Source organism: Parasteatoda tepidariorum, chromosome 10, assembly GCF_982258835.1.
Source record: "Parasteatoda tepidariorum strain Cologne lab strain chromosome 10, Ptep-v5.0, whole genome shotgun sequence".
In the NCBI taxonomy this organism is placed as follows: domain Eukaryota; kingdom Metazoa; phylum Arthropoda; class Arachnida; order Araneae; family Theridiidae; genus Parasteatoda; species Parasteatoda tepidariorum.
This window is the reverse complement of record NC_141764.1, coordinates 69914606-69937251: the sequence shown is the minus strand read 5'-3', so window position 1 is coordinate 69937251 and position 22646 is coordinate 69914606. Positions and strand designations below refer to the sequence as shown.

Sequence of the window (22646 nt, the reverse complement as noted above, 5' to 3'; positions counted from 1 at the left end):
TAATTATTAAAACATTGTTTCAGTGAGGCTTGATAAGCTCTGAAAAGTGTTCTCTCTTAATTTTATAAAACTAGAATATTTATCCAGGTGCCTTATTCTATACTTTTCAAATTATTGTTTTAAATTAAAATATATTGCTTGTTCTACGTTTACTTAAGGATTTATTAGTTAAAGGAAACTACCATAAAGAATTTACAACTGATTAAAAGGAGACTAGTGTTATAGATTTTAATAAAAATAAGCAATAAAATGTTTTTCTTTTTTTAAAAAAAATAGTTTAGTTTGTAATTACAGCTATCACATATATATTGTTCTGAGACACTTAATGTTTCTGTTGGTATTTTATAAAATAAAGTAATTAATTAAATAACATGTATTATGATTGATGCCTATGTTTCTTGTCCTCTTATTCACACTTTAATTTTTATTTTAGGATGATGGATTGGCAGACAGTGACGATGAAGGTGAGACAATGTTAAACTAATAAACGGTTGGTTTTGTTTATTTTTGCTTATTCTCTAATAAGTAGAATTTTTCTAAATTCATGGCAATAGACAGGAAGAAGAAAAAAATTTTACCCACTGAACTTTGAGAACTTACAACGAGGTTGCTATGCCGGGAGATTTATTTTGCGGATGTCAAACGCAAGTTTGACATCCGCAACATTTACTCCGCAGGAGTTTCGTTTTCATCCCGTTTGGTATGGAGCCAAATTTCACAGAACTTGCATTTGTTTTGAGACTTAGAAAACTTTAATTGGAAAAGAAAGAAATTGAAAACTTTCATAATATTAAATAGTGTTTTATTATCTCTAATAAGTTATTGTTTTTTTATTGTTAATTTTCTCAATCCTCTAGCAGAGGTTTGATAAACAAATTCTGGGGGCAGAATTCAGTTAATCTCAATATTAAGAGCTTGCGGAAAGCGTAACGCTATACTATAATTTTCTTTAGTTGATCCTGTTTTTATTTTTAGAGCCCATTTTTGTAAAGAATGGAAATTTATTTTTCTGAAAATATTTAATTGATTACAGACATCAAGACTATTTTTTATTTATTCTTAAGTCTACATGTTTTTCCAGTCGTTTTTCGACTGCTTCCTTATTTTTTCAAATAGATTCCATGTTGCTACGACGTGAAAATTTTGAATTTGAGTCATTACTTTTTTCTGAGTGTTCGAATTGTGACGATTTTTTTCATAATTTTACGTCGTTGGTTGATAGTTAATTAGCAGATATTTATCATTTTTCGGCTCCTTTTATATGGATTTTCTATTTTTCAATCTGATATTAAATTGCTTGAATTTTAATACCTTACTCTCTGTCGTGTTCAGTTTTGATAATTTCTTCTTGTTTGTAAAGCTACCGTTGTAACTACTCATCGTTTGGCGATAGTTTTTTCCAAAGTTATTTATCATTTTTTAGATTCTTTACTGCACTCATTTTTCAATCCATTCATTTTGAATGGGATGTGATGAGAGGGCAGAATGTGGTAGGACATAAATTCTTTTTATTATGTCAGCGTCTGGGCCTGCTTGCCAATTTATGTTTAACTGGAATGGAGGAGAAATAAAATCGCTCAGCTTAATGAGGAATAAGATTGTGATGCACTTGTTTTTCCTTCTTATTTAGATTAATATTTTTGCAAAATGTTGAAACCCAAGTTAAACTCTTCTAGATGGTAATCGCGTGCCAGAATCACGGCGATTTTGTCACAGAACATTGGATAGTTTTTTGCAGAAAGATTTTTCCTTTGGGAAGTAAAAAAAATTTCATCAGGAATTATATTTAAACGATGTCTTTCTCACGCTTAGGAAGGGAAGAAAAAATGTTCATGATTTTTCCATTTTCATTCGTTAATAATGAAGTAAAAAATAAAGTGGCTTGTTTTGAGTCCTGATGCAGACAACTGTGAAGTAGATGGAGCCGGTCCCGTCCCCTTTTCCCATTTTACTTTTTTATTCATTTTATATTAAGCCTGTATATATTTTTATTTCATTATTTTTTTTTCCTTTTTATCTTATTAAATTTATGTGTATTACTTTATCGGTTTTTCTTTTTAAAATGACTTTTAAATTTATTTTTTTTAATTTGGGTTTAACGAAAGAAAAAAACGGCATTTTGTTGCGATTCAGAAAACCGGAAAAATCAGTTATCCGGAATATCAATGGTCCCGATCGCTCCGGATAATAAGTTCTCTACTGTATAAAATTAAATTAAACAGAAATGTTTCGTTTATAAGTGCTATTGGCTTCCAAATAGCTGAATTAAAACTAAAATTATTTTTTTTGTTATTTAAGAAAATGTTATTATTTTTAGTACAAAATACATTATTGGACTGGAATTTTTAAAAAATATTTATTGAAAAGTCAGATAATTTTGTTCGAAGTACCAACCCTGTTACAAATTCAACAGCATTTAAAATGTTTTTACATAGATCAGTTTATAAGAAATTAATGTTTACGTTAAGTTTCGATTTTTATTAATATATGCGTGATGGGATGTTACAATAAATTTAATCATACGCTGCATTTATTATGTTCAAAATAAAAGGTTGAACAACATAACTGTTTATTTAGTGATCAGAACGACTAAGATTCAATCTTGTTGAGGGGCTAACATTAAATAGGCCAATTTCTTAAGGAATGTTTCAATCAGGCACCAAAACATATTTTCTTTTAATAAGCAGACCTTCTGAGATATCAAATTTTAAAAAATTGTATTTCTCTGGAACTATTCAACTGATTTTGTGTATTGCAATGTAAAATTGAATTTTTTAAAATGATGTAAAAAAATTTTACAGGTGATGTAAAACAAAATTTTTTTTAACTTAATTTAATTTTATCAGGGATGAAAGACTTCCTTAAAAAAGCGGAAATCCGCTTTTTTCTCCCAATTTTTAAAGTTTCCGACCATTTTCCAAAAACTTAAATTTTGGGGGAGTCCAATAAGAGAAATTCAGGCAGTCCGAACAATAGTCAAACTTGAATCCCCCCCACACACACACACTGCAGTAGCCTCCAAACAACTGTGACTTCCACTATAGATTGGAAAAAGAGTTCTAAGCAGCTTCGTTTTGGCCGCTGATATTTGATTTCTTTTGTTTGGCCGATTTTCATAATCTTAAATATTAGGAACTATGCCGGAACATGCTAAAGTTGCGATTCTTAGGCAGACTAATTTTTATGCAAATCATTGATTTTCGTATTTGACTGATTTAAAAGTTACTTAGGATTCATTTTTAAGCGATTTAAAAATCGTACTCGCAGTTCCCATTCACGCAATTTAAAAATCCAATATCGCGATTTGTATTTAAGCGTTTTTAAAACCCGATATCGCGATTCGTATTCCCGTTAGTTTAAAATCCAATGTCGCGATTCGTATTCACATATTTTTAAAATTTTATATTGCAATTCGTTATCCCGCGGTTGCAATATTAAACATAGATTTTTTGTATTTATACGCGATTTAACGATTACTCGTTGTGATAAGTATTGATGGGATCTAAAAATTATGCAACGTGATTCATATTTACTCGATTTAAAAATTCAATATTGCAATTTGTATTTTCGTGCTTTTGAAATCCAATATCGTGATTCTTAATTCCTGCGATTTTGAAATCCAACATTGCGATTATTATTCACGCGATTTTGAAATCATACTTCGCAGTTCATATTCACGCGGTTTTAAAATTCAATATCGCGATTCATATTCACTCAATTTTAAAAACAATGTAGTAACATGAATGTATTTTAACGATGGTAGTCAATTTAAAAGACTAACACAAAGTACGTACAGTTGATGCTACCGAAAAAAATAAATTCAAGTTTGATTGGTCCAACAGTCAAAGTGACTAAAATAGTTAGTAACAATCTATCGGAAGAGATTAAGGTGAAAGTTGGAGACTGTTTTATTTTAAAATGATTGTCCGGTAATTTTTAATTTAAAATGATAATTAAGCTGCAACTTTCTATAATTGCTTAATTTTCTTTAATATAGTAGTAATCAAAATTTTATTTAAAAAAAAAATTTTTTTTTCACTGTCTAGATGCTTCTGTCACTTAAAATACTAAATAAAAAAAATTTACTTTTATATATATCTCCTCAATATCACAGTATTAAATGGAACACTCTCCCCCCTCCCTCCTCCTGTCACTTTCATGCCTGTTTTGTACAATTATTACATTTTAATGAAAATGTTATTTTGCATGATTGTGAACTGATCTAGTAATGATGTTGCATTGCAATGAAATAAATTGATTGATGGAACTTCAGCGCTTGCTTGCTTAAACAAAATTTGTACAATTGTCTTATCTAAATTTGTTTGAGTTTTCATTTTTCCTTATCATTTTGAACAAAGTTAAGATTATCATTATTATTTTTTTAATTATAGAGATAGGACCAGACATATGAATAACTTAATGAAAAAGTTTGTGATTCGTTATCCTGTGAGTGGTGTAAAAAAATCTACAAGGTTAACTATTTTTTGTCTGTTTGCTATGAAAAGATAAATTAACATAATGAAAAAAAATCAAATAATTATTTAATATATGTGCTATTATTATGGAAAGATACATTTTGGAGTCGGTGAGCTTTACGTTTCTGAAAATTTTGGTAAACAACACTAGATCACAATAATCTGTCAAAAAAATTGTCTAGAAATTTTTTGAGTGGCACCCATGTTCCCAAGATATGGTAAAATACACAGAAGATTATCATTTAGGGGTTCAAACTGGACCACTCTCCTGGCCAAACTTTTGTTAATGTTTCCCAGATTTCGGTTATCTCCTGTATTTTAAGGATCAGGAACCGAATTCTGTCTGAAACAAAAAGGTATTTCTACTCAGGTTCAGTTTTGTGTCAGATTTCGTAATTTAGAATATCGTCTGCATTACTTAATTAGCATATTTGAGATCGCCTTGAACCATTAGAATGTAAAGATCTGATAATTAGATCATAACGTATTCTGGGTGGTTCACTTATTTTATTGTGTATTTGTATGTAATGTTTTTTTTTTTTTTTTTTTTCCTAAACATGTTATCATTTAGTCCATTTGCAATCTAGTTAAGAAAGGGTAAATGCATGTTGAAAAATTTTACTCCACTGTGAAATTTTAGTAAATCTATTTGTTTTAAAATAACTAGTTATGTGTTTATATTTGGTGTCATTAGAATTTTTTTTTTTTTTTTTTTAATTTACAATACTATTCTGTCCAAGTTGAAAGCCAAGAATTGAGCTAATATGATCACTTATGTTACTTAGCATGTTTCTCTCTTTGTTTTGCTGTTTTTCTGTTTCAATGAGGAAATAGTTCAGTCTTTTTCTAACAGATAATTTCAAATGGTGATGTGACAAAAAATGTATACAAATCTATCGTTTGCTGCTATTTATTGTGTTTTCCTTTTTATTTTGTACTAAAATCATATTTTAAGTAAAATGTTAATAAGCTTTTAAAATTTTGATTAATAAAATTAGAGTGAATGTAATGTTTTTCCAAATGCTCTTTTCTCCCAGTAAACCCATGGAGATTGTATTGTGCATGTTGTCCTGTTTTTTGCTTCATGTTTTGAAGTAAAACTTCAAATACATGCTAAAGTAAAAGAAATTTAATTAGCTGTTTGTCTGTTTCAATGAGCAAATAGTTCAGTCGACTTTCTAACATTTGTTCTTTCTAACACATAAAAAGTTTGTTCAAACTAATGAACTATTGCTTGCTATTTTCCATTTTATATCCTTCTTTAAGCGTAATAAAATTACAGTAAAAGCTATTACAAGTGTCTAATCCTCTCAACAAATACATAGAGATTGTACTTGTATTGTGCATTGTAGCCCGTTCGCTCGTTTTCTTTTTTCTTGCTACAGAACATATACAAATAGAGAGTAATGGAGCCAGTAATGCTGGAGCCATCGCAAGTGTTCCTGAACCATGTGCGTCGGCGACTTCGGCCGGTGTGAGACTTCAGTCTTGTGAATTCTGCCCAAGTGCTTTTCCAACTAAGACCAGGGTGGGAACCCACATACGCAAAGCGCATCCTGAGGAGTTTCGTCAAAAAGAAATTGCCAGAATCAAGTCTTTGCCAATCAAAAGAAGATGGTCTGAATGTGATGTCTCTGACTTAGCTGATTTAGAGGCAGCATGGAGATTGAATCCTGACCTGCAAGTTACTCCTCTAATTGAATACCTGTCTAGTCAAACTCCTGGAAGATCCTTGGACGCCATAAGATGTAGAAGAAGAAAGAGAGAGTACAGATCCAGAGTAGTTAAGCTTGTTTATCCAGTTTCGCCATCGACTGCCACCAACTCAAGGATGGTCTCTCCTCCGACTCCTGTGTCAGCTTCTCCATTCGCCACTGACTACTTGAATCCTGACCTGTGGCTTGTGGTGGAAGCACCCTGTCCTACCAGTCCCGAGTACATCTCCTCCTGTCCTGATCCTGTGAATACTAATTCTTCGAGTGTCAATCCTCCTGACCAGTGTATCCCGAACTTTTTTGTCTCGTAGACCCCTTGCCTAGTTTTTCGATTTCGAGTAGACCCCCTGCTTACCTGATATTGATTTTTTGTAAATTCATGAACTTCAAATGTATTTTTGACAGCTGGTATAGTGCTACTCACTGTGAAGGATTTAAATTTTTAACTGTAGTGAAGTGTAGTGCGAAAAACATGTTAATTTTATACACTTTCATTTATTAATTAAATTCGAATTAAAACGAGCCTGATTAAAATTTAGTATCAGTTATACAAAATAACTGAGCAATAAATAAATGCTTTTAGTAGAAGGGATGAACCAAAAATTATCAACATTTGGCATCAATTTAATTAGGTTTTATCTCAAATCTCCTCGGTTAATGATGCCCAGTTAGTTTTTTTTTTTTTTTTTTTTTTGTTAGGATATTGGCAACTGCGCTTAAATCCCTTTTCACTGGGTATAAAGATGGAAAAGCAATTAAAAACTTTCTCAAGATATTCCATAATGCGGGATAAGTACGTGTGCAAGTTTTGAAAAGTTTGAATTGTATTGCGACCACAAAACGAATCCCTACAACTTTAACAATTTTATGAAACATACTAGTTTAATTTAATTAATATGTAAATGGAATAAAATTGTGCACTATAAAACCCCTATCCAGCGCTACTAATATCATAATTGCAGAAATAAGTTTGTATACAAAACCGTAGTAATGTATTGTCGGTCTGTTTATTATATTTTCACGTAAAAACTAAGCAACATATCTCCGTGATCTTGAGTTGACAGGCTAGGCTACAATTTACCTCGGAAAAATTCTTTTTTGCTACAAAATAAAACACGCAGAAAAAATAAAAACTTACGCGGCAGCAAAAAGCTGCAGGAAACTGCTAGTTTATAATAATTCAGTTTCATGTATCTTAAAGTAATCCTGATAACTTAAATTTTAATAAGATTTTTACTTCATAGCTACTTTCATAAATTATGAAGAATGTAGATAGATATATTTCTTTATGTTATCATACCCTCCAACTGCTACGGAATTTCCGTAGTTTCAGAAATCTTCTTTTCTGACGGTAGCAAAATTAATGTCTTAATATTTAAAAAAAATAATTTTAGCGTAACTTGTCCACTATTACTTATAAAAGTGCAGGCCATATGGCTAGATTTTTAAGTTCTGATAAAAGTTTTATGAGAGATCCATTTGCTTTAAAAATTTCTACTTTGCTTCGCTACCACTAGAAAGAATTATTTTCAAAATCCTCATAAGTTGGAGGGTATGTGTTATAAGGAAGTATAATGTAAGTAAATGGGTACTTTCAGTGTATGCTGATTATTCCATTCATGAAATGCCAAAATTAAAGTCACTGCCTGCTTATATGAGAGCCACTATCGTTGACCCCCATTTTCATTTCATGAACCCCCAATTTTTTTCTTTTACTTGACAGGGACCCCTTGTAAGTTGTCGTGAACCCCTGGGGGTCAATATAGACCACTTTGGGAATCACTGCTCCTGACTGTTAATCTACCAGTTCAGACAGGGACCCCTTGTAAGTTGTCGTGAACCCCTGGGGGTCGATATAGACCACTTTGGGAATCACTGCTCCTGACTGTTAATCTACCAGTTCAATTCCTGATGAGAGAACTACTGCTTCCAGTTCTAGTTAAAGTACAGTTCTATTACAAGTTCTAATCCTCTCGGCAAATACGTAGGGATTGTACTTGTATTGTGCATGTTGTCCTGTTTTTTGCTTCATGTTCTGAAGTAAAACTTCATATACATGCTAAAGTAAAAGAAATTTAAATTGCTGTTTGTCTGCTTCAATGAGCAAATAGTTCAGTCGATTTTCTAACATTGAACTTCAAATAGATATCAATATACAGCAAGTATGTACAAACTAATGAAGTATTGCCCGCTATTTTCCATTTTATGATTTCCTTTTTTAAATGTAATAAAATTACAGTAAAATCTGTAACAAGTATCTAAACCTCTCAACAAATACATAAGAATTATACTTGTATTGTGCATGTTGTCCTGTTTTTTGCTTCATGCTTTGAAGTAAGACTTCAAATACATGCTAAAGTAAAAGAAATTTAATTAGCTGTTTGTCTGCTTCAATGAGCAAATAGTTCAGTCGATTTTCTAACAGTATTTTTAAAATAAATTGATATGAATATTATGTTCTGAAAAACATTAATGGCTAATAAAATGTTCTTTAGTAATCTTATTAACTTTTTATATTATGTGATCAATAATGAAATACATAATCTGAATTTTCTAGTTATTTGTATTACATTTATAAATGTATTTTATTGCATATTGGCATCATTGTTATGAAAAATACTCCCAATATTTTTTATTGTGTTAACTTGAATACATTGGATTTGCAGGCAGTTATCATTTTACTAATTAAGGAAGTTATGGTCTAATAGTTCTTTCTCTCTTTTTTCCTTGTATGGAAGTTAATCCAACAGTAGTACAATAAAGGCTTCATTAATTTTTAGTTTTCTCTGATGAGCAAGTATATTGAATCGTGTTTAGCTGCTTATTTTAATCTGTTGTGTGAAACATTGAAATATGCATAACAAGTGTCTACTGTACTTTCATCTTGTGCTGCAGGCAGGGTTGCCAAGTGCCGATAACCGTTCAACCCCAGATGGCGTTGCAAAATGTATAAGTATTATAATATAGTACAAAAGTTAAATAATGTATAGAAAACGTTGCTTTAATGCTTTTTAATATTTCATTATCAACAATTTAATCTTTTTTACATTTCAATTATTACATTATCTTTAATTTCTACTAAAATATTTAAGATATTTTTTTCAATACTTTTTGTCTCACATTTTTTCATAAATATTTTATTATAAACGATATAGTCATTTTAATATTTTAATTCTAATATTATGCTTAAATTTCTGATAAAATATCCGACATATTTTTGTCAATACTTTCTGATTTGTTTCGCTGTTAAACATTTTTAACATAAAAGAAGTAGGTACAAAATTTGGATAACAATTGGAAAGTTCATATCGAAAAATAGCATCAGCTGTAGTTATAGACATTTTATTTCTCAATTTGTCTTTAATAATATTTGATATGGAGAAACATCTCACCACAGCTGCATTTGAAAACTGAGTACTTAATAAAGCTAAAACAAGAGTCTAAATATGTTTGAATTTTTAATTTCACTGATTTTTTACCCATAAGGATTCTGTAAAATCACAATTCAAATCATCTACATTTAAGAGTAATTCCCACTCTGCAATTGTTTCATCGACATCAATACAAATTGATGAAAATTTAGCATCGATATCTGTAATATTTGCCTTCACAAATTTACGTGTTGAATCCGTTGAAAACTTTTTTTATAGACTCTAATGTTTCAAAATTACTTGGTATTCTGTTCTGAATTTCTTTGCACAATTTAACAACAAAATTTATGCATCTTTCTTTAACATTACCATCTCACACATTCAGTTATAAAATTTGATATTAGAACGTAACCAAAATGAAATTAGTAAAATTCACAAATAACTCTAAAAACAAATTCCCCTAAAATGCTCACTGAAGATATAAAAAAAATTACATAAAAATCCCCCTAAATTTAGGGGGGGGGGCCTAACCTGGCAACACTGGCTGCAGGATATGCTTAGACAGGGCTTATCTAAATCCTCTCCACATCTGTTCTATCACTAACAAGGTGTGAATTCCTACTTCTCGGTCTTCTATGACCTTTCTACTCTTAACAAGGTATATCTGCATGTGGTACTTGGACACATGGGTATTATGAGCTGTCTAACGAAGCAGCGCAGGCTGGCTCCAAACACAAAGGAAAAATAATAAATTGATTTATTGCTCAAACACATTTTTTACATGTACAGGGTGTTTCCATTGTGCATTTTCCACAAACATATTTCTTCTAATTATTTTTATAATTATAAGGATTATATTAATGATGAAGCCTTTAAACATACTCATGTGTCTGCTTGCCCATTTCCCTGCAAATTCCCATTATTTTGACTCCTATAACTTAGATATCGCCGGGGAGAGAAACTTTGAAATACGTGATTTCTCCTACAGATCTGATAAGCATTGGTGGTGAAAGTGTGCTCTCTCTATATATTTTTTAATAGGACATCATTTCACATCTGACTGTAATAGCATACTATCACCGCATAAGAAGTAGATTGCTGTGTTAAACGAGCTACCGTATTATCCTTAGATTAACCTGTGGTAGTTTCCTGCTAACTGTAAACTTCTTTTTTTATGCTGGCAACAAAGAAAGGTAATGTCAAGGTGGCTAGCAGTCATTGTTGATAATTCATATAGTGACAATTCATATTCCACTTTGTGGTGACCAATTTCTGGTTGAAATTTTTCTGTTGTGGGTAGAAATAAAAAATGAAACAAATAATTCATATAAAATAAAGCTGGTTGAAATTTTGACTTTAAGTATGTTCAGTTATGCTGTTCCTATTATAATTCTGAGCTATATTTTAGTTGTATAGATTCTTCATTAACACAGGTGATATATGCATCTTGTCAACAGACTGGCCTGCTTCACTTTTTTTCCTTACATTTTTCTTTGGTCTTTATTCTACTTCATAAAACTAAGTATGTCATAAAACTAAGCTGTCTGGGACCCACTATTGTTTTTGAAAAATTTTAGATTCTTTGGGATTGTCTATTCCTTCGAAACAATCTGAGATTTGTAACAACACACGTGTATGAAGGAATAAAATAATTAAAATTGTGACTCCAAACACTGACGTTTATCATTGCTTATTCAGGAAAACATGATGAATTGTCATTTGTAAGAATTGAACTTCATTTTAATAAGAATACCAACATCATGAACTAGAATAAAAAAATAAGTATCCAATAAGCAAACAAGGTGTTCTAAGTAATCTAATAATTTTTCTATTTATGTACCTCCTTTACATTTAGTATTGTGAGTAAATAATTCTAAAAAATTGCTCATATTTTAATATGCACTCCTTTATTCCATGTTAATGACAGATGGATTTATAAATCCTCTTTCCCTGCTGTAACATGTGTAACAAATTAATAGAAAATAATTATGCATTTTTGGTGTTATTGCATAATTTTTTGCAATATTTCTTGGGCATAATGACTATGATCAGTCCCCTGACTCAATTTATGATCTCAGCCCCCTGACTCAACTGATGATCGTGATTTTGTCTGAGAAATAAATGATCCTTAATACATATTTCTTAATTTTTTCTTGCTGTAAAAATTATCAGCAAATAATCATTTCAAACATACGTTATTAACATGTCATTGTGTGTTAACTTTTCATAAACTCATATTAATTGTGCCGTGCAAAGTTGTCCTGTTTTTCATTTTATTTGTAAAACAAAATTTCGAACTCATGCTGTATCAATTGAAATTTAATTACCTGTTTCCTTTAATGAACAAATGGTTCAGTCGATTTTCTTACATGATTTTTCTTATTAAGCTGAAAGTGAGAAATAAAGAGCTTGTGATATTATAATCTTTTTTTGGCATGTTTTCCTTTTTGTTTTGCTTCTTGTACTGGAGTAAAACTTCAAATACATGCTATATCAATTGAAATTTAATTAGCTATTTGTTTGTTGTGATGAACAAATAGTTCAGTCGATTTTCTTACACGATTTTTATTAAGCTAAGAGAGTAAAGAGCTTGTGATATATAATTTTATAATCTTTTTTTGGCATGTCTTCCTTTTTGTTTTCCTTCTTGTACTGGAGTAAAACTTCAAATACATGCTATATCAATTGAAATTTAATTAGCTATTTGTTTGTTGTGATGTACAAATAGTTCAGTCGATTTTCTTACACGATTTTTATTAAGCTAAGAGTAAAAAGCTTGTGATATATAATTTTATAATCTTTTTTTGGCATGTCTTCCTTTTTGTTTTGCTTCTTGTACTGGAGTAAAACTTCAAATACATGCTATATCAATTGAAATTTAATTAGCTATTTGTTGTGATGAACAAATAGTTCAGTCGATTTTCTTACATGATTTTTATTAAGCTGAAAGTGAGAAATAAAGAACTTGTGATATATAATTTTATAATCTTTTTTTTTTTGGCATGTTTTGCTTTTTGTACTGGAGTAAAACTTCAAATACATGCTATATCAATTGAAATTTAATTAGCTATTTGTTTGTTGTGATGAACAAATAGTTCAGTCGATTTTCTTACACGATTTTTATTAAGCTAAGAGTAAAAAGTAAAAAGCTTGTGATATATAATTTTATAATCTTTTTTTGGCATGTCTTCCTTTTTGTTTTGCTTCTTGTACTGGAGTAAAACTTCAAATACATGCTATATCAATTGAAATTTAATTAGCTATTTGTTGTGATGAACAAATAGTTCAGTCGATTTTCTTACATGATTTTTATTAAGCTGAAAGTGAGAAATAAAGAACTTGTGATATATAATTTTATAATCTTTTTTTTTGGCATGTTTTCCTTTTTGTTTTGCTTTTTGTACTAGAGTAAAACTTCAAATACATGCTTTATCAATTGAAATTTAATTAGCTATTTGTTTGTTGTGATGAACAAATAGTTCAGTCGATTTTCTTACACGATTTTTATAAAGCTAAAAGTAAAAAGTAAAAAGCTTGTGATATATAATTTTATAATCTTTTTTTGGCATGTCTTCCTTTTTGTTTTGCTTCTTGTACTGGAGTAAAACTTCAAATACATGCTATATCAATTGAAATTTAATTAGCTATTTGTTGTGATGAACAAATAGTTCAGTCGATTTTCTTACATGATTTTTATTAAGCTGAAAGTGAGAAATAAAGAGCTTGTGATTTATAATTTTATATCTTTTTTTTGGGGGGGGGTCATGTTTTCCTTTTTGTTTTGCTTCTTGTACTGGAGTAAAACTTCAAATACATGCTATATCAATTGAAATTTAATTAGCTGTTTGTTTGCTGTGATGAACAAATGGTTCAGTCAATTTCTAAATGGTTCAGTCGATTTTTTATCAAGCTGAAAGTTAGAATTAAAGAGCTTGTGATGTATAATTCTGTATTCACTTTGGCATGTTTTCCTTTTTATACTGCTTGTACTGGAGTAAAACTTCAAATACATGCTCTATCAATTGAAATTTAATTAGCGGTTTGTTTACTTTGATGAACAAATGTTTCGGTCGATTTTCTAAAATGGTTTTTTAAATCTTGCATGATTTTTAAGCTTAAGAGTGTATAAGAAAAATAGTTATGCTGTATAATAATTTTGTACTTTGACATATTTTTCTCTTAGTCTTGCTTTTTCCTCAGTTTTTTGGTCTAGTTTTGGTTTTTCTATTTTGTGTGTAAACTTAAGCTCAGACAGAAAGTGTCATGCTGAGCGCAGTTAGAGTCCTGGTGCACGTTGCTGTCGCAAATTTTTCTTACATTGAAATATTCAATTATTAAACATTGTATGGTTTATGCATTTTACTATTCATTCTTTATTTGTTAGTAAAATAATCCACACAATGCTTAGTATGATGATGGCGATCAGCCCCCTGATTCAACTTAATTGATGACCTTGCTTTTAACCATCTGACTAAGCAGTCAAAAACATTTCAGGCTGTAATTTAAATATGAGCTTGTTTCTTTCTGTTATGATAATTAACAAATTGTCTGTATTTTTAACTGCTTAAAAGTGGTAGCTCTTATTTAATTTTACTGATTCATTGTAAACTTAACAGATTAATAAAAAAAATTTCCCAAGTTTGAAAAATGTTATGTTAGAACTTGGCACATTCATTTGTTCCGATGCATTCACTTATGTAGGTTCTTCTCAAAATCTGTAGTAGCTGCACTGTGCAGAATTCAAGTTAGTATAGTATGAACATGCGAACAAGGTGTATGGAGAAAGTGCCAAATCCCTACTATTTTTAACGATTTAAGCATTTATAGCTCAATGGGGTGACCATGATCAGCCCCCCGATTCAATTGATATGGAGTTGTTTATGTGCGGCTTGCAAAAGCTTCTGTACACAATAAAAAGTTTTTTTTTTTTTTTTTTTTTTTTTTTAAATTTGAATTTATTTTTTTTTTTTTTTTTAAATTTGAATTTATTTTAAAGATTTTTTTTTTTTTTTTTTAAATTTGAATTTATTTTAAAGATTTTTTGTACTAAGTGATATGACAGAAAAATACTTTTTTTTTTTTTTATTTTTAAATTAATTTTAATAATTGAAAAAAAACTACAAATTAAAAGTATTTAATTTTCTGAAAATATTACTTTTCTAGGTTTACTGATTTAAAAAAATGGTGCTTATGTTTATAGAACAATTTTATTTGCCGTTAACATGTCTACATACGCTTGCGGGCCCCTTTATTATTCAACCTGCTGTACAAGTTTCCCTTCATTTAAAATGGTTGTGCATCTTTACAATTGATTATCCTGATTTCGTCTGATAGAGTTCTAAAAAATTATTTTTAAAGGTTAAAATCTATATGATTAGGTAATATACATCAGTTTATAATTAGAATTTTTTATTTAAGTGCTCATCAATAAAATATTTTTAAAAGGTTTTTCATATTTTTTTCTTTTATTGCTACAAAACTTTTATTCTTATGTTTTACTTGTGTGTATAGACTCTTTATATTAGAAAAAGTTGATTTTAAATACAAACATCAAAACTTCTATCAGTTTTGAACGAATTTCTTAAATGGTTCTTTAAATTCATAAAATGTCGGCAGCAATTTTTATTTCGAAGAAAACAATTTTATGCTCTATAAACTTCTACTAGTTATGGTTCTTTTTATTGATATACAACTCATTGAAATAGGAAGCTGTACAAAAGTTAATACCCTTCGATATATAGTTTTATAACACCTTTCCAATTCGTCTTGTGTGTTCAAAATTGTTCGCTTAACGCATAGTACATTGATTCAGGCTGTTTGACTCATTTGCAAAATTTCATAAAACTAATAGTGGTGACTTCAGCACCAAGGGTTCGAGCAGTCTCAACATCACTAGTGCCCAAGTCATGCTTCAAAAGGGAATCAAAATTATGTCAATGAACAGAGGAGACACTCGTAAGCAGCAACTCCAAAACCCCGTGGTGGCAATTCTAGTGGCCTGCAGACAGCTGGAAAAATTCCAGACTGACACCAGAGACTTGTCTATTACACCTTATGACAGACATAAAAATAACTAAGCTTCAGTTTTAAATGTAAATGCATCGATGATGCGATTTTTTTTTTATATATGGCTCATATCGATATGTTGTCTGGAACACAATTTTCTTATTTCTGGAGGTTCAGAAGTGTGGGCTTTATAAAGGCCATGCAGTTTGTCCATCTCGTCCAATCTATTGATTGGATTAAAGCTTCGTGTGTGAAAAATCATGAACACGAGGGGAAATATTGCAAAGCTAGCTAAGAAGCAGAGGAAAAACTGCATTTTATGCAAGAATTATTTCTCACTGTTTAAAATTTTAATTTTCAGGAGGTAACAGTCCTGATATTAGAAGTTCAAAAAAGAAGGAAAAAAATTCAAAACATTTCTGATTTTACTGCGTGAAAATTTGCTTTAAAATAAATTTCCTTAGCAGACTTTATCATTAATGTTCCTGAAACTTGCATTTTAAGTATAAAATTATTATTTTCTTAGAATTGACTGGAAATTTTATTCTTTTGATTTACTAAAAAAAATTATATTCGCGAAAGTTGTGTTTACATTGGAAGATAAGTATTTATTCAAATAATTCACTCATCCTTTTAAAATAACATAGTGGTAGTCTTGTCAAGTAATACAATCTTTTCATCGGTTGTATTACGTGTGACTCACAAATATTTATTTTCCATTTCAGAACTTCCAGACCTAGAATAGTGTATCCTGGGGAAGAGCTTCAGTATACAGACTGTAATATTACATATGATTTCTCTTTCATAAAAGTCACTTTTGATAATAAAAAGTTAAAAAAAAAAACTGTATAAAAAAAAAAAAAGATCTGTGGCTTAAAGAAGTAATCACTTGTTTGTGCCAGTCATTTTTCAACTGCTGCTACCAACTGCATTGTGAGTGCCAAGCATGTACACAACGCTACGCTACATTGTGTTTAAATTTTATCACTAAACATCTGTTATTTGTTTTGAAAAAAAAATTCTGTTTAATACCATTACATGATACACCTAAATTTTACAATATGGATGTCAAATCTGAAGCTTTTTGTCAGAATTAGCATCGAACCTGGAGAAATTTATATGTATCTTTAACAAAAACGTGTTAATTCTTTTAAGCAGGTTTGCTATTGTATCTTATTTGAAATAAGCCTGAAATTAAAAATGTGTTGTTTTTATGCTAATTAATGAGTATGTTTCCATTGTATTCATAATTTCCATCAATCAATAAATGGGTGTTTTTTGTTTTTTTTTATGGTACATCATTTACTATCTTGTAATAGGCATCTGTATATTTGATCATTCCATGCTTGTGTTAAATGGAGGCTGCTTTTAAAGCTGGTTATCCTAGTTCTCTTTTTCTGTCCTATTACATTCTGTATCTGAATTATGTAATGTATACTTCACTTCGTTTAAACCTGTACCTAGTTAATAAATAATTCATACCACCACATTCTGCTTTTGTGTGATTTTTTTTTTTTTTTTACCCCTTCCCTCTTTATTCTTAAATGTTGTGCTGCTTTAGTTTTCTCTAGTAAGCAATTATATAGCTGTATTGCTTTACATAGGCCGTGGTGGTTAATTAAGGTCATTATCTTCATTTGCTACTATTGTGAAAACCTGGGGTTCAGTCTCCGGTGGTAGCTTGAAACCCATCCAGCTTGTCTCGGAGGTAAAGGTGGCCTCTGCGTAATGCTGTCTACATCGTCTCAGTCATGCTGCTGAGTCCTAACCTCCATGACCCCTGGCTCACAGCGGTCTGACGCAGGAATGTTTTACTATGATTTTTATCTAAGTAGAGTCTCAACATGATTGAGGTGTCTTAGGAAATTGGCTTCAGTTTAAAAAGAAAAAATTTATTCTAAATAGTTGTATTAGGTATATTTATCTAAGCCAGTGATTCTCAACCTTTTTTTTGAGGCGGCACACTTTTAACGATTTCGAAATTTGACGGCACACAATGAAAACAATTAGTTTCAAAGTTGTTTAACTATAATACACTGTGTTAAATAGTTTGTGATAATAGTCTTGAATGTGAAATAAAATAATATGTACTACAAAAGCACATTTATTAAGGGATTAATTATTTCTTTCGACTAATTTTTTATTAGTTAGTAACAGTCTTTTTTTTTTTGCTAGCTATTAATTGTTGGCTTGTTTTCCATAGTTATTAATTGTTAGTTTTTTTGACATTAATTATTATTTTTTGTGATTTCTTGTTAATTAGTTTTTTGCTAATTATTAATTGCTAGCTTTTCTTTTTTTGCTAGTCATCCTTTGTTAATTTGTTTTTATAACTATTAATTGCATAGCTTACCTTAATGATTAGCTTTCATTTTCGCTTGGAAGTTAGTATTTAGCTTGTTTTAGTCTTTGTTAAATAATAATTTTAATAGTCATTAAATTTCCTACTAATTTCAACATTTTTTCAAATTGTGTGTCAAACACAATTTAAACACTTCTTTCTTATTTTAAGATTGTCAGAGACAAGACAATCGCCCACAAAGAGATGTTCACGTGGTTAAAGTGCGGAAAAATTATAAAAAGTATATATATAATAATATATATCTATAGACTTTTCTTTAATTTAAACTTTACTTGTAATAAAAAAAGCATTATAATTTTTATTGTATCATTTGTAATATTTGGCGGCACACAAAAGTGCCGCGGCACAGTGGTTGAGAATCACTGATCTAAGCTATAAATATTTGATATCATTAAACTACTCTAGCGTTTTGACTTTTTAAGAAGTTGTAATAAACTGTTTTGCTTAAACTTGGTGCTGTTTTACATTTGTTCCATACAAGCATTTCACTGTCAAAATAAATGGGGAAAAGATTGCAATTTGATAATGTGAAATAATATAAATGGGGATAAGATTGTGATATGATAATGTGGAATAATATAAATGGGAAAAAGATTACAATATGATAATGTGGAATAATATAAATGGGGAATAATATAAATGCAGGGTTGCCACATGCGACTATTTTCGACCTGAGGCAACTATGGCAACTTTTTTTTTTACCTGAAAAGTAAAAAAAGCAACTATTTTCAAGAAAAGGAGAATTTTCTGTGCTTCTAGCGATGTTTTTTTTTTTTTTTTTTTTTTTTAGAATAAATTGGGTTGACAACCTGCGGCCCGCTATAGCATCTGAACATAATGAATTTTTTTTTCTTAAAAAATAAAAAAAATTTGAATTGCAATTTTGAGTCTTCACTTTTTATGAGCTCGATTTGCACAGATTCCATTGTGAATCTATTTTGTTTCTCAATAGCCTTTTCAACAGTTATTGCTACGAAGTTCTGCATGATTTTAAAGAACCCTATTTTTAATAAGATATAATGTGTGAATTTCGAATATTAGTAATAGCTTTTCAGTATATATATATTTGTTAAATCAATTGTTGATAAAAGGGAAACTTTTTTAGAAAGTGTTTTTTTTTTTAAACAAATAATTTCTTTTTCTGAATTAATTCTAGTATTTAATTTTCTGCAAATATACAAATTTTTTTGTATAAAAATTTAGTGCTAGAACACTAACGTTTATTTAAAAATTATCATATTGACCATCAACTTGACGACTAAATGGATCATGATATATTATAATGAAGTCATTTAATAAAATTTGTTGTTATTGTTCATTTACGTCGCACTAGAGCTGCACAATGGGCTATTGGCGACGGTCTGGGAAACATCCCTGAGGATGATCCGAATACATGCCATCACAATTTTGATCCTCTGCGGAGGGGATGGCTCCCCCACTTCGGTAGCCCGACGACCTGCGCGCGAAGTTAATAAAATTTTACTAATATTACTTGAAAATTTTTTGTTCTTATTCAGGCAACTATTTTGTTCACTTTTTTTTTCTTCTCTGTGACAACCCTGAAATGGGGAAAAGATTGCAAAAAAAAACTAGCTGAGTGAAATATGTATATGTGAAGTACCTAGTAGAAAGAGTCTCAGAATTTAACTAGCTAAAATATTTGCTGAATGAATTGATCATCTTTCTTCTTGACATAGTGAAGGTACAATTCGACCTCCAACTAGGTTAAAAACAATTTTGAGTTTCGTTTCCTAACTTAAAATTTTGTATTCAGCTTAGAAATCAAGACAAAAACTTTCCATCTCCTTTGACTTTCTACGCACTAATGGGGGAAAGCCTATGTGAGGTGGTTATCTAAGTCTCGGCCCCTTAAGGGGCCCTAACTCATTCATCTAAGTGGTATTAAATAAAAATAAAGCGTAGCCGAAGCCAGATGGGTATATAATAATAAAATACACAGTGAGATAATAAAGCAAAGGGAAGGAATATATACAATAATATTTACGTTGAAATTTGAGAAGTAAAACCTCAGCTCCTGCCTGCATTGCGGACTTCATTGTTGCACAGACAGGAACCTTGATTTAAGAGTGGGGAAATATTTGCAGTTTAAGTAGTGAAGCGTTTCGATAGAACGCCGTCAGAGAGAAAAATACATCGTTGCCGGATTGTAGTTAGTATTGTCGCTGAGTAGCTCTTAAGTCGAAAAATTTTATTGTAATTGCAAGTTGTGCAGCTAATTGCGTCTTTGAAGAAGGAAGCATGCGAAGTGTTGATATATGTAGAGAGATTAGCTCTGCTCCACCTGTAGCCCATTTCAATCGCCAATAGTATAGTTAAGAGGTCGATGATGAATACCAAAACCATTCAGATGCAAATTTACTGAAAGCAATGCAGTTATTTTCGCTTGGAGTGCTGATTATAATTGCCTTGTCCAAAGATAATTGCAATGTAATAAGTAAAGTTTTTATAATAGATTACATCATAAGTCTTACAACTAATATTAATCCCTTTAAATATGCTAATTAATAGTGCTAAAAACTAATGATTAACACGTTAATACCATGGAGGTGACCGGCACTGAGTTTGTTCGTAGTAAATTTTTAATGCTTTTAATTTTTTTATATTATTATAGTTACTACAATGCATTTTCTGTACACAAACATTTTTAAAAATATGGGGTGGCCACATTCTGTAAAATTTTGTCTTTATTGTGTAGGCAGGATGACAATCGAAGTATTGCCACTCTTAGTTCCTCCGTTCATTTAAATATTACGTAATCATGTTTTGGACTTCCCCATTGTCAGCAAAAATAAGCAATTATTTTCCTGTACTTGATTAAGAAAGACGCCACTAAGTCCCTTCTTTTACTTTGATTTTTACTGTAGTAATCCAATTGTAAGAATTTTAATATCTAAATTTAAATAAAAAATGTATTTTTGCACAGAGAAAATGTTTACGCATCTTTTTTTTCTTCTTCCTCCATTTAGGCGCTTTTGTAATATTTGACTGCCCCCATAGTGTCAATTTCATTTTTTGTGCAGCTGTCATATAACAGGAACTTTTTAAACGAAATTAAAATCTTTTTGCAAACGATTATCAAACACGCTTGTGGAAGATAATTCCATATAAATAATTTTCAAAAATTATTTTTTACTTATTAATTATTGAAAATTTTAGCATAAAAATCATGAAAATTTGATTCAAAATTTTGACCAACACCATGGTTTAAAGTCCCGTGATTTGAAGGTGAGTTCCGGCCCTTATTCAACGGAAAAGTCGATTCTTTTTTGTATTGAAGAGTAGAATCAAATAAATTAGACTAATCGATTTTTCTCCCATTTTAAATTATTTGAATTTTATTCATTTTTCCTTTCCTTTTTAATTGCCATGCTAATGTTATCATAAAATAATTTTTCCCCTTTATTTATTATTGTTCTAAGGTAGTGCAAAGAATGCCAAGAATATAGTTTTTCATCATTCTAAGAACATAGGCACTTAAGAAACTATCTTTTCCGATAAATTTTAATGGTGGATTGTCGAAATTCAATTCTAGGTGTCACGCAATTCTTGTCGCACTGCAATTGCATTGGAGATAAATTGAAGATCGGTAATGATACCACCAAGTGTGTGACCCGCTGTATAATGGTTATCTTGATGCTCAAGGTGACAAAAGCATTTAATAAAAACTGTATGGCGTCACATTAAAGCGGATAAATGGCTAAAAAAATAATAATACTATATTAATATATAATTATATGCGTCATCTGCTTTCTTACTAATTTTTTGAAGCAATTCTTTAGAATCTAATAACTCGGATGATTTTTAAGTAGTAAGAAGAACGCTTTGCAATAAATGATATCAAAACTGTTTTTTAGAAAATAATGTAATTTCTTTGTTCGTGCTTCTTAGTAAATTAAATGAAAAAACTTGCCTATAACTGAATATTATTTTGACAGTAGTAGGCTGTTATTGCTCTTCGACAAGAAAAACAACATAATTTGATTAATTATCTTTAAAAAAAACTGTTTTTTGAGAAAAATTGAGCTTTTTAATCAGATAATCGGTTTCAAGTGTTTTAAAAACAAAATAATATGAAAGATTTCATCTTTTTAAATGATATTTAACTAATTAAAACGGTTTTATAATTTCATTTAGAATTTTGTAAAAATTACTCTTTATAAGATTTATGGTTCGCATAACATTACGTTGTGCATTTCATGACTAATTAAAAGTTATAAAAATTATACTTGAAGTGTAAATGAACAAATTCGCAGAAAATTTTTATGAGTAAATTCCGTTTGAGAAAAAGATTTTTTTTTTCCTCGGTGATATTTAGTGACGTTTACTACGAAAATTATATTGGAACGGATAATTTTATGTAAAATGCAAAAAACAAGAATTTCTTAACTGTATTCCAAATTGAAAGAAGAAAATGCTTGTTAAAATATATTTAGAAATGTTTTTGGAGTCCAGAACTTAGAAATATTAAATGAAGATGTAACAACAACAAAAAAATGCTATTTAGTTACCAAAGATTAGCTTTAAAAATAGAATTAAAGATGAATGTGTTAAAAAACTTTCAATTTTAATATTTTTTTTTTTTAAGGATACTGTTTGCTATGAAAATTACATTGCAATATATTCATAATTTTATCTGAAGTGCTAAACTCAAGCATAAAAAAAAAGGCTTGTTCTAATAAATGAAAAAGATCTTTTG

At 29.9% G+C, this 22646-nt stretch overlaps 1 protein-coding gene across 2 annotated transcripts in view; it reads left to right on the top strand.

Moving 5' to 3' along the window:
- The window catches only part of LOC107443494 (prostaglandin E synthase 3), a 28187-nt gene extending 11131 nt beyond the window's left edge, over window positions 1–17056 (top strand). The window contains exons 7-8 of one of the 2 annotated variants that reach the window (XM_016057375.5): window positions 434–464; window positions 16293–17056. In XM_016057375.5, coding sequence (XP_015912861.1) covers window positions 434–464; window positions 16293–16312 — 51 coding nt within the window. In that variant the 3' untranslated portion in view covers window positions 16313–17056. Of the gene's footprint in view, window positions 1–433; window positions 491–16292 lie in introns of both variants that reach the window. The other variant, XM_016057376.4, reaches the window with a different exon arrangement.
- The last annotated feature ends 5590 nt before the right edge of the window (window positions 17057–22646 follow it).